Source organism: Taurulus bubalis, assembly GCF_910589615.1.
Source record: "Taurulus bubalis genome assembly, chromosome: 18".
Classification (NCBI taxonomy): domain Eukaryota; kingdom Metazoa; phylum Chordata; class Actinopteri; order Perciformes; family Cottidae; genus Taurulus; species Taurulus bubalis.
Window position 1 is genome coordinate 648,165 of NC_136606.1, and position 13,435 is coordinate 661,599.

Here is a 13,435-nt window from a genome sequence, read left to right on the forward strand (position 1 = left end):
GCTGAAGAGACAGGAAACAGGAAGTGTGAGCGGCCTGTGAGACCCTTCATGGTGTGTGACCCGTGGCACACACACACACACACACACACACACGCACACACGCACTGACCTGCAGAGTGTGTGTGCGTCACCAGCTGGTTGGTCTCCCTCACGCTGCTGCTGGTGTCCTCCACCACAGAAGAAGAGTCCTGCAGCTGCAGCCCGAGTCTGTGCAGCCGCTGCAGCGCCTCCTGCAGGCCGGAGTGTGCCGCTGCAGCGCGCAGGTGAGCCTGCTGCAGCGCTGTGGAGGCTGAGGGAGGCGCCGCCATACACATGAATACATGAATACACACATACATACATCAATACACATGAATACATGAATACACACATACATACATCAATACACCAATAAATACACCAATACACCCATGAATACATACATCAATATATCAATAAATAGATCAATACACCCATGAATACATACATCAATATATCAATAAATAGATCAATACACCCATGAATACATACATAAATATAACAATAAATAGATCAATACACCAATAAATACACCAATACATTAATGTATTAATACATTGTGTTGGTATATTAATACATAAATACATAAATATATTGATGTATCAATGCATCCAGTCTTCAGGGTTGGAGGGGGCGGAGCCTACCGTTGGGGAGGCTGTGCAGCTCTCTGATTGGCTGCTGGAGGAGGAGGCTGCAGTTCTGGACGGCGTCTCTGACCAACCCCAGCCTGCTGGTTACCATGGAGACGTTCTGCTGCAGCGCTGAAAGCCAGAAATGAATGAATGAATCATCCCGTCTCCTGACTTTAAGATGTTTCTGAATGAGTGAGGATGAGGATGAGGATGAAAACCTTCAGCTGTGTCGTTGAGTCGTCGGCTTCCTTCTAAAAGAGCAGCGCCGGCTCTCCGCTTGGCTCCGCCCTCCTGTGGCAGCGGCTGCTCTGATTGGACGGTCTGAAACCACACGTTCATTCATTTGACAGAGCAGCTGTGAGGGGAGGAGCCGCTGTGATGCCAACGACCAATCAGACGCAGGCGACTCAGTCGTGTGTTTATCGTGTACACACACACACACACACACACACACACTCACCATGTTGAGCGCGAGGGAGGCGGAGCTATGGGCCATGACAGCAACCTGCTGGGCGGAGTCAACGCGTTCTGTGATGTCACTGTCCAGCAGAGCCAATCGACTGCCATTCTGAGACACGTTACACACCGACGCCAGAGAGCTGAGGGACGACAGCAGCTGATGAACACACACATACACACACACACACACACACACACACACACACACACACACACACACACACACACACACACACACACATTCATGCATACACACAGACACATAGACACACACACACACACACACACACACACACACACACACAACACACACCCTGACCTGTGAGTGGAGTGGGCGTGTCCCTGCAGCAGGTGGGCGTGGCCTTCTGCCTGGAAGACCCTCTCCAGGGCGTCGGCCCCCTTCAGGCCGATCACCAGCGCTTCCACCTGTCTCCTCAGCAGGGGGCGCCACCGCTCCAGCTGCCCGCTAAGCTCCTCCCCCTGCTGCACACGTCACCACAGTGAGCATTCATGTTCACCACATCACACTGTGTGTATTCACTACATCACACTGTGTGTATTCACCACATCAAGCTGTGTGTATTCACCACATCACGCTGTGTGTATTCACCACATCACACTGTGTGTATTCACCACATCACACTGTGTGTATTCACCACATCACACTGTGTGTATTCACCACATCACACTGTGTGTATTCACCACATCACACTGTGTGTATTCACTACATTAGTGTGTATTCATGCTCTCACCGTGGTGGTGTTGGTGAACTCCTCCGTCAGCATGATGACATCATCCAGCAGCAGCTGACTGTCCTCCATGACTCCGCCCACCAGCTCAGAGGCCACGCCCACCCTGTGATGGACAGACTGGGACACAACCGTTGTTATGGGTTACAAACTATAACCACTGTTTACATGGTGGAGAGTGTGTGTGTGTGTGTGTGTGTGTGTGTGTGTGTGTGTGTGTGTGTGTAACTTGTAGTGTGTGTTTGCGTGTACCTGGTAGTTGTGTAGTTGAGTGTGTGTGGCGTCCAGCAGAGTGTGTGTTTGTGCGTTTCGTTGTTCAGCGCTGCTCAGCTGTGTGTGAGCGTGTTGCAGCGTTTCCATGGCCACCGTGAGGGGGGCGGCGAGGAGGCGGAGCCTGTCCTCTAGCGCCGCCCTGCTGGACAGGAAGTCCTGCAGTGAGTGCACCAGAGACTCTGCCACGCTGCAGACACACAGGAACCATTACTGCTTTACAATAACACACAACCTGTATTTCTATTGTGTTGTTTAACACACTATCACACACCTGAGCTCCTGATTGGCTGAGGCGTTGGCGGCCGTTAGGTCGGCGGCTCTGATGGTTTCCAACATGGACTCCAGCTCCTCAACCAGATGCGTCTGATTGGCTGAATCAAACTCCTTCACTCTGGTCTGGTTCACATGCCCCGCCTCCCTCTGAAGCACTGGGCCAATAAGATTTCAGAGTGTTTTGTCATCGTAGTTTAATTATTCTTATTTTAACAGTGATGTCACTTATGATGAGTTTATGATGACATCATCGTTAACGTTCATATTGTTTACCCTGGATGTTCTCCTGAAGGCTGCTGATGCTTTGCAGCAGCAGTGCACCCTGGGAAAGGCTGTTGTTTATCGACACGCCCACTTCATCCAGGTCATTAGATAGATGTGGGACCTAGCCAGGAGACAGGAGAAAAAAAAAGCTTTCCTTTAGCCAACTCCCACAGGCATCTGAAGTTTAAACAGAACGTTACAAATATATGATATATATTTAAATATATATACATTCAAATATATTTAAATATATACAGAGGGCATCATGGGTACCTGCTGCAGCAGAGCGCTGAGGTTGGAGGTCAAGTGGTTGAGCTCGTCTTCGACTGTGGACAGACGCAGAGCGACAGAGCTGTTTCCTGAAAACACCTGTAGAACACACAGCAGGAAACATGTTACTGCGTCCACCTGGACGTCTACCTGGACAGCTACCTGGACGTCTACCTGGACAGCTACCTGGACGTCTACCTGGACAGCTACCTGGACGTCTACCTGGACGTTTACCTGGACAGCTATCTGGACGTCTACCTGGACGTCTACCTGGACAGCTACCTGGACGTCTACCTGGACGTCTACCTGGACGTCTACCTGGACAGCTACCTGGACGTCTACCTGGACGTTTACCTGGATGTCTACCTGGATGTCTACCTGGACGTCTACCTGGACGTCTACCTGGACGTCTACCTGGATGTCTACCTAGGCGTTTATCTGGACGTCTACCTGGACGTCTACCTGGATGTCTACCTGGACAGCTACCTGGACGTCTACCTGGACGGCTACCTAGGCGTTTATCTGGACGTCTACCTGGACGTCTACCTGGACGTCGACCTGGACGTCTACCTGGACGTCTACCTGGATGTCTACCTGGACGTCTACCTGGACGTCTACCTGGATGTCTACCTAGGCATTTATCTAGACGTCTACCTGGACGTCTACCTGGATGTCTACCTGGACAGCTACCTGGACGTCTACCTGGACAGCTACCTAGGCGTTTATCTGGACGTCTACCTGGATGTCTACCTGGACGTCTACTTGGACGTCTACCTGGATGTCTACCTAGGCGTTTATCTGGACGTCTACCTGGACATCTACATGGACGTCTACCTGGACGTCTACCTGGACGTCTACATGGACGTCTACCTGGATGTCTACCTGGACGTCTACCTGGATGTCTACCTAGGCGTTTATCTGGACGTCTACCTGGACGTCTACCTGGATGTCTACCTGGACAGCTGCCTGGACGTCTACCTGGACGTTTACCTGCATGTCTCTGGTCCGGTTCTCCAGCAGCACCAGCTGACGGTACGGTGCCATGGCAACGGCGCTCAGGTTGACAGACAGGAAGTGGTTGTGTATTTTTTCCAGGTCGTCCAACAGAACCCCGGAACACTTGTCACCACACGCTGTCAGAAACACACACATGACCTCTGGTGGCACGCAACATGCGTGTGTGTATGCATGCGTGTGTGTGTGTGTGTCTGTGTGTGTGTGTGTGCGTGGGCTGGTACTCACACACACACTCTTCTCCCTGCAGGACGTGCCTCTCGTCACACTGGTCACACGCCTGACCTTTGACCCCGGCCTTGCACTCACACTGGCCGCTCAGCGCGTCGCACAGCGGCCTCAGTGACCCCCACCTGCAGCCGCACGGCGCGCAGGCCCCGCCCGGCAGCGCCGGGCTGCCGTAGTAACCAGCAGAACACCTGCAGGACGACCGTAACGTCAACCAGAGCTCTCAGCCGATTGGCTGAGCTTCACTGAGGCCACGTCCACTCACCTCTCACAGTATCTGCCCTCATGCCCCTTCTGACAGGCGGTGCAGCGGAAACCACCAACCACGCCCTCTGACACACAGGTGGGGCTGAAACTACACACACACACACACACAGGTAAAGTCAATTAAATAAATAGTATCCTAATAATAATAATAGTAATAATAATAATAATAATAATAATAATAATAATAGTAATAATAATAATAATAATAATAATAATAATAATAATAATAATAATAATGTTAAATGAATATCATGTGGGAGTTAAAACTAGAACGTACCTGTTGTCCACTAGGGGGCAGGCACACAGCGAGCAGTCGCTGATGGAGCCGCTGACGTTCCCATAATGCCCCGGGGCACACAGCTCACAGCTCCGCCCACTGGTGTGGTGCTGACAGTCCTGGACAAACAATAGAAACAACACTCTACTTATTTCTGCTGTCTGTTTTCACCGAGCTCCACCTAACATGCGTGTCTGTGAGTGTGTATGCGCACGTGTTAGCATGTGTTTGTGTGTGTTTTTGTGTGTTAGCGTATGTTTGCATGTGTTAGCATGTGTTTGTGTGTGTTTTTGTGTGTTAGCGTATGTTTGCATGTGTTAGCATGTGTTACTGTGTGTTTCTGTGTGTTAGCGTATGTTTGCATGTGTTAGCATGTGTTAGCGTGTGTTTCTGTGTGTTAGCGTATGTTAGCATGTGTTAGCATTTGTTAGTGTGTGTTTCTGTGTGTTAGCGTATGTTTGCATGTGTTAGGGTATGTTAGCATGTGATAGCGCGTGTTTCCATATGTTAGCATGTGTTAGCGTGTGTTTCTTTGTGATAGCGTATGTTTGCATGTGTTAGCATGTGTTAGCGTGTGTTTGCATGCGTTAGCAAGTGTTAGCGTGTGTTAGGGTATGTTAGTGTGTGTTACCGTGTGTTTGCATGCGTTAGCATGTGTTAGCGTGTGTTAGGGTATGTTAGCGTGTACCTGACAGGCTCCAGTCTCCACCTCACAGCTCTCACTGTGGTCGTTGCAGCGACATCGAACACACGGACGAACAAACAGTGACTTCTGACTTTTAGACGACAACTCAAACAGAGGCTGACGGAAAAAACCTGCAGCACACTCCTGCAGACAGACAGGTCAGAGAGAGAGACAGGTCAGAGAGAGAGACAGGTCAGAGAGAGAGAGACAGGTCAGGGAAACACTGGATCATAACTATCAACATCCAGCATGATATGAGCCAGATTCCCCAAAATGCCTCTTTGAGCGGTTCTGAGTTTTTCAACCTGTTTGTTCAGGGCCTTAACAACAACCCATACATAAGAAAACCACAATCGGCATGTTAGGAAGGATATTCAGTCAAAAAACTGTGTCTTTCGGTTAAAAAATGGAAATATTACTTATTTTATGCCAAACCATTGTCAGACTCAGGCATGCTGGGTACTGAAATGTTCATCAGCTTCCTCATGTGCTGCGTGACGCGGTTTGAGAAACGTGGGCGGACCAGGAAGGCTTCAGGACTCATAGACGTCCGCCGAAAAAAGAAGAAAAAAAACTATCCGTTTTGTGACTTTTCAGGTTCTAACAGGGTTGATCATGTGATCATGTCAGCCTCCCAGAAGCCGCAGGGTCCCAGGATGTCTGTTAGTGAGTCACTTTAAAGGGTTTAGTGGAACCTCACGGTCGCCGCAGCAAATTTACGTAAGTACTTAAACCTAACGGCTACTTACTGAAGTTAATCAACGCTGTGGTTGCAGAGATAATTAAGTTTCTGTTTTTAAAAACAAGAGTTTATTTATTATTTTTTTGTGATGAACAGGGCTTGGGCCTGAGGAGGTCGTACCTGGCAGGACAGCCCGCTGTGCCCAGCTGGACAGCTGCAGGACTCCACCAGGCGGGCCACCTCCCCCTCGTCTGACTCCGCCTCCACCGCCGTCTCCATGGTGATGTTAGAAATCCTTAAAAACACAGAAATGACATCATCACACAGATGTCATGGGTTCAAGATTCAGGATATTGTTATTGCCATATGGACAGATAACAGAGATACTCTGCTGGGTCCTCCTAACACACAATGTGTGTGTGTGTGTGTGTGTGTGTGTGTGTGTGTACCTGCTCTGCTGCAGGTTGGTCCCGTATGAAGCTTTGATGATGACGTACTCGACGTCACTGAGGACGGACATGAAGTCATCGTGACTCACAGAGCGCTCTGACACGGAGTTAAAGTACCGCCACTTGTGCTGCAACACACACACACACACACACACACACACACACACACACACACACACACACACACACACTTTAATAAACTTGCAGGTTAACATTTACACTTCCCTGGTTTCCCATGATGCACTGCAGCCGTACCTCTGTCATCCTGATGGCGTGCAGTTCCCCGATGCCGTTGCTCGGGGCGACCATGTCCGTGTAGATCACAAGCTTCCTCAAGGCCCCGCCCCTCATCAGCACCTGAGGCTCCTGATTGGACAGCCCCGAGCCGTCCTCAGCGTAGAAGGTAACGACGTAGGACAGCAGACCTCCGTACGACAGCAGCTAGAGTACACGTAAAGTACATGTAAAGTACACAGTACACACAGTAAAGTACAGAGTAAACACTGTAAACACTGTAAAGTACACATAAAGTACACAGTAAGTACTTCAACAGTACCTGTGGGCCTTGGTACCGGGCGGGCAGTCTCCAGTACAGCGGGCCCACCAGGCTGCGGTCCAGCTGCCGGGTGTCCATCAGCGCGTCGCCGCCCTGCTGGTGGACTCCAGACACGACGCCCTGCAGGTGAGACTGGCTGACCAATGACAGCAGAGCAGGAGAGCCAGTGATCTGTGGAGAGACGGAGAGTTTAGGTCCAGGTGTCCGCGCGCTCGTGTGTACTCGAGAGGTACTCGTGTACTACACTGTGTACTTGTACTCACAGGTACTCGCTGCAGGCCTCCCTGCTCCTCGCAGGCCGAGCTGAGTCCTGAGCAGAAACAGGGGGAGCAGCCGTCTGGACTCTGAGCCGACAGAGCGAACCGGCCGTAGACACACTCCTCACAGCGCCGCCCGGACACGCCCACCTGGTCACATGACACAACATGACATGCCCACCTGGTCACATGACACAACATGACACGCCCACCTGATCACATGACACAACATGACATGCCCACCTGGTCACATGACACAACATGACACGCCCACCTGATCACATGACACAACATGACATGCCCACCTGGTCACATGACACAACATGACACGCCCACCTGGTCACATGACACAACATGACACGCCCACCTGGTCACATGACACAACATGACACGCCCACCTGGTCACATGACACAACATTACACGCCCACCTGGTCACATGACACAACATTACACGCCCACCTGGTCACATGACACAACATGACACGCCCACCTGGTCACATGACACAACATTACACGCCCACCTGGTCACATGACACAACATTACACACACACACACACACACACACACACACATACATACCTTGCACACACACTCCCCGGTGTGTAGACAGTCACACACTCCCAGCGTGGCGTTGCAGAACTTCTCGTCTGACCCCGTCGGGTCGCAGCCGCACGCCGAGCATGCTGGGTAACCGTGGTACCCAGGACCACACCGGTCACATGACCTGCCGGAGAACCCGCCTCTGCAAGGACACTGCCCATTGGTCAGCTCACACTGAGGGGCGGAGCTTCCTGCCGCCACGCAGCCACACGCCTGAAGAGACACAGGGAAGTGTGTGTTGATCATACATCTGTGTGTACTTCTGTGTACTTCTGTGACTTCTGTGTGTACTTGTGTGTATATCTGTGTAAACGAGTGTGTAATTGAGTGTATGTGTGTGTACATGTGTGTGTACGTGTGTGTAGTTGAGTGTATGTGTGTGTACATGTGTGTACGTGTGTGTACGTGTGTACATGTGTGTGTACGTGTGTGTACGTGTGTACATGTGTGTGTACGTGTATGTACGTGTGTGTACATGTGTGTGTACGTGTGTGTACGTGTATGTATGTGTGTACGTGTGTGTACATGTGTGTGTACATGTGTGTGTACGTGTGTGTACGTGTGTGTGTACATGTGTGTGTACGTGTGTGTGTAGTTGTGTGTACGTGTGTGTGCGTGTGTGTACATGTGTGTGTACGTGTGTGTATGTGTGTGTTAGTGTGTGTACATGTGTGTGTATGTGTGTGTACATGAGTGTATGTGTGTGTGTACGTGTGTATGTGTATGTACGTGTGTGTATGTGTGTGTACATGTGTGTGTACATGTGTGTGTAAGTGTGTGTATGTGTGTACATGTGTGTGTACGTGTGTGTGTACGTGTGTGTGTAGTTGTGTGTACGTGTGTGTACGTGTGTGTGCGTATGTGTGCGTGTGTGTACGTGTGTGTGCGTGTGTGTACATGTGTGTGTACGTGTGTGTACATGTGTGTGTACGTGTGTGTACGTGTGTGTACATGTGTGTATGTGTGTGTATGTGTGTGTGTATGTGTGTGTACGTGTGTGTACGCGTGTGTATGTGTGTGTACATGTGTGTGTACGTGTATGTGTGTACGTGTGTGTACGTGTGTGTGTGTGCGTGTCTGTACGTGTGTGTACGTGTATGTATGTGTGTGTACGTGTGTGTATGTGTGTGTACATGTGTGTGTACGTGTGTGTACATGTGTGTACGTGTGTGTGTACGTGTGTGTACGTGTGTGTATGTGTATGTACGTGTGTGTACATGTGTGTGTAAGTGTGTGTATGTGTGTGTACATGTGTGTGTACGTGTATGTGTGTGTACATGTGTGTACGTGTGTGTACGTGTGTGTGTACGTGTGTGTACGTGTGTAGTTGTGTGTACGTGTGTGTACGTGTGTGTGTGTGTACGTGTGTGTGCGTGTGTGTACATGTGTGTACGTGTGTGTACGTGTGTGTGTACGTGTGTGTACGTGTGTGTACGTGTGTGTACATGTGTGTGTACGTGTGTGTGTGTACATGTATGTGTGTGTACATGTGTGTACGTGTGTGTATGTGTGTGTACGTGTGTGTACATGTGTGTGTACGTGTGTGTGTGTACATGTATGTGTGTGTACATGTGTGTACGTGTGTGAATGTGTGTGTACGTGTGTGTACATGTGTGTGTACGTGTGTACGTGTGTGTATGTGTGTGTAGTTGTGTGTACGTGTGTGTATGTGTGTGTATGTGTGTGTACATGTGTGTACGTGTGTAGTTGTGTGTACGTGTGTGTACGTGTGTGTGTGTGTGTGTGTGTGCGTGTGTGTACGTGTGTGTGCGTGTGTGTACGTGTGTGTACGTGTGTGTACATGTGTGTGTACGTGTGTGTATGTGTGTGTAGTTGTGTGTACGTGCGTGTACGTATGTGTACGTGTGTGTGTACTTGTGTGTACGTGTGTGTGTATACGTGTGTACGTGTGTGTGTACGTGTGTGTACGTGTGTGTGCGTGTGTGTGTACGTGTGTGTGCGTGTGTGTGTACGTGTGTGTACGTGTGTGTGCGTGTGTGTACGTGTGTGTACGTGTGTGTGTGCGTGTGTGTGCGTGTGTGTGCGTGTGTGTGTACGTGTGTGTGCGTGTGTGTACGTGTGTGTGTACGTGTGTGTACGTGTGTGTGCGTGTACGTGTGTGTGCGTGTGTGTACGTGTGTGTACATGTACCTTGCAGCCCGTGGTGGGGTCGTGACCCCAGTGGCCCGCCTCACACCTGTCACATATGTCCCCCTCTGTGTGGGCGGGGCAGATGCACTCGCCGCTCTCAGGGTCACAGTTCCCTCCGGTTAGATCACAGGTGCATGCTGGGAGGAGAAAAGCGTTAGAGAGGACCAATCAGCAGAGAGACGCCTCACCTTTACTCGTTTAGCTACCTGTGCAGCCGTTGGCACGGAAACCGTAGTAACCATGGCTACATCGGTCACACGCATCTCCGGAAACGCCCTCCACACACTGGCACCGCCCACCCTCGTCACATGACTCTGAGACCGATCCTGATTGATTGCAGCCACACGCCCGGCATCCCGCCTGACTCTGCAGCCCGAAAGACCCCGACTGGAAAATATGAACACAATCCTTCAACTATTAATGTGTGTGTGTGTGTCTGTGTGTGTGTGTGTGTGTGTGTGTGTGTGGGGGGGGGGGTCTCACCTGGCAGTGGTCACAGGTGAGTCCCGTCACGTTCTCTCTGCAGGAACACTGACCTGATGTGACATCACACACACTGGAGAGGGAGCCGCTGACATCACAGCCGCACTCTGAGAGACAGACAGAGAGAGAGACAGGCAGAGAGGCAGAGAGAGAGAGAGACAGAGAGACAGAGAGACAGAGAGTCAGACAGGGAGAGAGAGAGAGAGAGAGCGAGATAGAAAGACAGAGAGAGAGAGACAGACAGAGAGAGACACAGACAGAGAGTTAGACAACAGACAGGCAGACAGACAGACAGAAAGACAGACAGGCAGCATTTAAATGTAATGTGTCATGTGGCAGCAGAACAAAGAGATAAAACCTAATCTGGATCTGAAAAGATCAACATTCCTGCTGCTGTGTGTGTGTGTGTGTGTGTGTGGCTGTGTGTGTGTCTGTGGCTCTGTGTGTGTGTGTGTATGTGTCTGTGTGTGTGTGCGTGTATGTGTCTGTGTGTGTGTGCGTGTATGTGTCTGTGTATGTGAGTGTGTGTGTGTGTCTGTGTGTGTATGTGTCTGTCTGTGTCTGTGTGTGTATGTGTCTGTGTATGTGAGTGTGTGTGTGTCTGTGTGTGTATGTTTCTGTCTGTGTCTGTGTGTGTATGTGTCTGTGTGTGTGTGTGTGTGTGCGTGTATGTGTCTGTGTATGTGGCTGTGTGTGTGTCTGTGTCTGTGTATGTGAGTGTGTGTGTGTGCGTGTATATGGCTGTGTCTGTGAGTGTGTCTGTGTGAGTGTGTGTGTGTGTGTGTCTGTGTGTGTGCGTGTATGTGTCTGTGTATGTGAGTGTGTGTGTGTCTGTGTGTGTGTCTTTGTGTGTGTGTCTGTCTGTGTGTGTTTCCGTGGCTGTGCGTGTGTCTGTGTGTGACTGTGTGTGTGACTGTGTCTGTGTGTGACTGTGTCTGTGTGTGTGTCTGTGCGTGTGTCTGTGTGTGACTGTGTCTGTGTGTTTCCGTGGCTGTGCGTGTGTCTGTGTGTGACTGTGTGTGTGTCTGTGTGTTTCTGTGGCTGTGCGTGTGTCTGTGTGTGACTGTGTGTGTGTCTGTGTCTGTGTGTTTCCGTGGCTGTGCGTGTGTCTGTGTGTGACTGTGTGTGTGTGACTGTGTGTGTGTGTGACTGTGTCTGTGTGTGTATGTGGGAGTGTGTGTGTCTCACCCCGACAGTCCTTAGCATGCACGGCGTCGCCGTAGTAACCAGGCTGACAGACCTCACAGTGTCTCCCTCCGCTGTTGCCGAGACAACGCAGACACTCTCCGGTGACGGTGTCACAGAGCCCCGCCTCCTCCACGTCTACGTTGCCGCTACACTGGCAGCGCACACAGGCCCCGCCCACCACCTGAGGGTTGCCATGGAAGCCACTGGCACACCTGGAGACACAGACGAAGACATCATGACGACACACACAGACACACAAACACACACAGTCAGACACACACAGTCAGACACACTCACACAGTCAGACACAAACAGTCAGACACACACAGTCAGACACACTCATACACACATCCAGACACAAACACAGTCAGACACACTCAAACACACAGTCAGACACACACTCACAAACAGTCAGACACACACACACAGTCAGACACACCCATACACACATCCAGACACACACACAAACACAGTCAGACACACTCATACACACAGTCAGACACTCACACACAGTCAGACACACACAAACACAGTCATACACAGTCAGACACACACTCACAGTCAGACACACACACTTACACACACAAACACAGTCATACACAGTCAGATACAGATTCAGACACACACACAGTCACACACACAGTCAGACACAAACACCGTCAGACTCAAACAGTCAGACACACACAAACACAGACACACAGTCATACACACGCTCACAGTCAGACACACACACAGTCAGATACAGAGTCAGACACACACACAGTCACACACACACTCACACAGTCAGACACACACAAACACCGTCAGACTCAAACAGTCAGACACACACAAACACAGTCAGACACAGTCACACACACGCTCAGAGTCAGACACACACACAGTCAGATACAGAGTTAGACACACACAGTCAGACATAAACACAAACACAGTCACACACACAGTCACACACACACACGCTCACAGTCAGTCACACACACACGAACCTCTCACAGGTGCGTCCCGTGTATCCGTCCTCACAGCGGTCACATGACAGCTGTCCGGAGCCGTCCAGCGAGCAGGTGGGGCTGAAACTGAAAGACGTTCACACGGTGGGTTTGGTTTGAGGAGACGAGGAGACGAGGAGGCGAGGAGGCGAGGACACCAACCTGTTGGACGTCTCCGTCAGAGGACACGCACACGGCCGGCAGTCGCCCGCTGTCCCCTCTGTGGCGTCGCCGTAGAAACCAGGGAGACACCGCTCACACTGAGGACCGCTGGTGTTGTGGGTACAAGCCTGAGGACAGACGAAGGTCACTACAACGTCTCTGTCTCTTTGCCTCTTTGTAGTAGTGTGTCTCTCTGTCTCTTTGTAGTAGTGTGCCCCTTTGTCTCTTTGTAGTAGTGTGTCTCCTTGTCTCTTTGTAGTAGTGTGTCTCTTTGTCTCTTTGTAGTAGTGTGTCTCTTTGTAGTAGTGCGTCTCTTTGCCTCTTTGTAGTAGTGTGTCTCCTTGTCTCTTTGTAGTAGTGTGTCTCTTTGTAGTAGTGTGCCCCTTTGTTTCTTTGTAGTAGTGTGCCCCTTTGTTTCTTTGTAGTAGTGTGTCTCTTTGTCTCTTTGTAGTAGTGTGTCTCTTTGTCTCTTTGTAGTAGTGTGTCTCTTTGTCTCTTTGTAGTAGTGTGCCT

The 13,435-nt window shown here is 50.5% G+C and overlaps 1 protein-coding gene across 1 annotated transcript in view; it reads right to left on the reverse strand.

Annotated features, from left to right (window-relative positions):
* The window catches only part of lama1 (laminin, alpha 1), a gene marked incomplete at both ends in the record, with an annotated part of 44,082 nt that overhangs the window by 14,074 nt on the left and 16,573 nt on the right, over positions 1 to 13,435 (reverse strand). The window contains 28 exons of the mRNA XM_079234141.1: position 1; positions 110 to 289; positions 663 to 779; positions 869 to 971; positions 1,111 to 1,249; positions 1,429 to 1,589; positions 1,862 to 1,978; positions 2,111 to 2,318; positions 2,403 to 2,559; positions 2,678 to 2,789; positions 2,942 to 3,037; positions 3,926 to 4,071; positions 4,181 to 4,371; positions 4,446 to 4,535; positions 4,725 to 4,843; positions 5,413 to 5,553; positions 6,272 to 6,386; positions 6,541 to 6,668; positions 6,796 to 6,981; positions 7,097 to 7,267; positions 7,360 to 7,503; positions 7,935 to 8,168; positions 10,107 to 10,243; positions 10,313 to 10,493; positions 10,590 to 10,696; positions 11,778 to 11,989; positions 12,761 to 12,847; positions 12,923 to 13,050. The exon at position 1 is cut by the window's left edge and continues 154 nt beyond it. Coding sequence (XP_079090267.1) covers position 1; positions 110 to 289; positions 663 to 779; positions 869 to 971; positions 1,111 to 1,249; positions 1,429 to 1,589; positions 1,862 to 1,978; positions 2,111 to 2,318; positions 2,403 to 2,559; positions 2,678 to 2,789; positions 2,942 to 3,037; positions 3,926 to 4,071; positions 4,181 to 4,371; positions 4,446 to 4,535; positions 4,725 to 4,843; positions 5,413 to 5,553; positions 6,272 to 6,386; positions 6,541 to 6,668; positions 6,796 to 6,981; positions 7,097 to 7,267; positions 7,360 to 7,503; positions 7,935 to 8,168; positions 10,107 to 10,243; positions 10,313 to 10,493; positions 10,590 to 10,696; positions 11,778 to 11,989; positions 12,761 to 12,847; positions 12,923 to 13,050 — 3,908 coding nt within the window. The remainder of the gene's footprint in view (positions 2 to 109; positions 290 to 662; positions 780 to 868; positions 972 to 1,110; positions 1,250 to 1,428; positions 1,590 to 1,861; positions 1,979 to 2,110; positions 2,319 to 2,402; positions 2,560 to 2,677; positions 2,790 to 2,941; positions 3,038 to 3,925; positions 4,072 to 4,180; positions 4,372 to 4,445; positions 4,536 to 4,724; positions 4,844 to 5,412; positions 5,554 to 6,271; positions 6,387 to 6,540; positions 6,669 to 6,795; positions 6,982 to 7,096; positions 7,268 to 7,359; positions 7,504 to 7,934; positions 8,169 to 10,106; positions 10,244 to 10,312; positions 10,494 to 10,589; positions 10,697 to 11,777; positions 11,990 to 12,760; positions 12,848 to 12,922; positions 13,051 to 13,435) is intronic.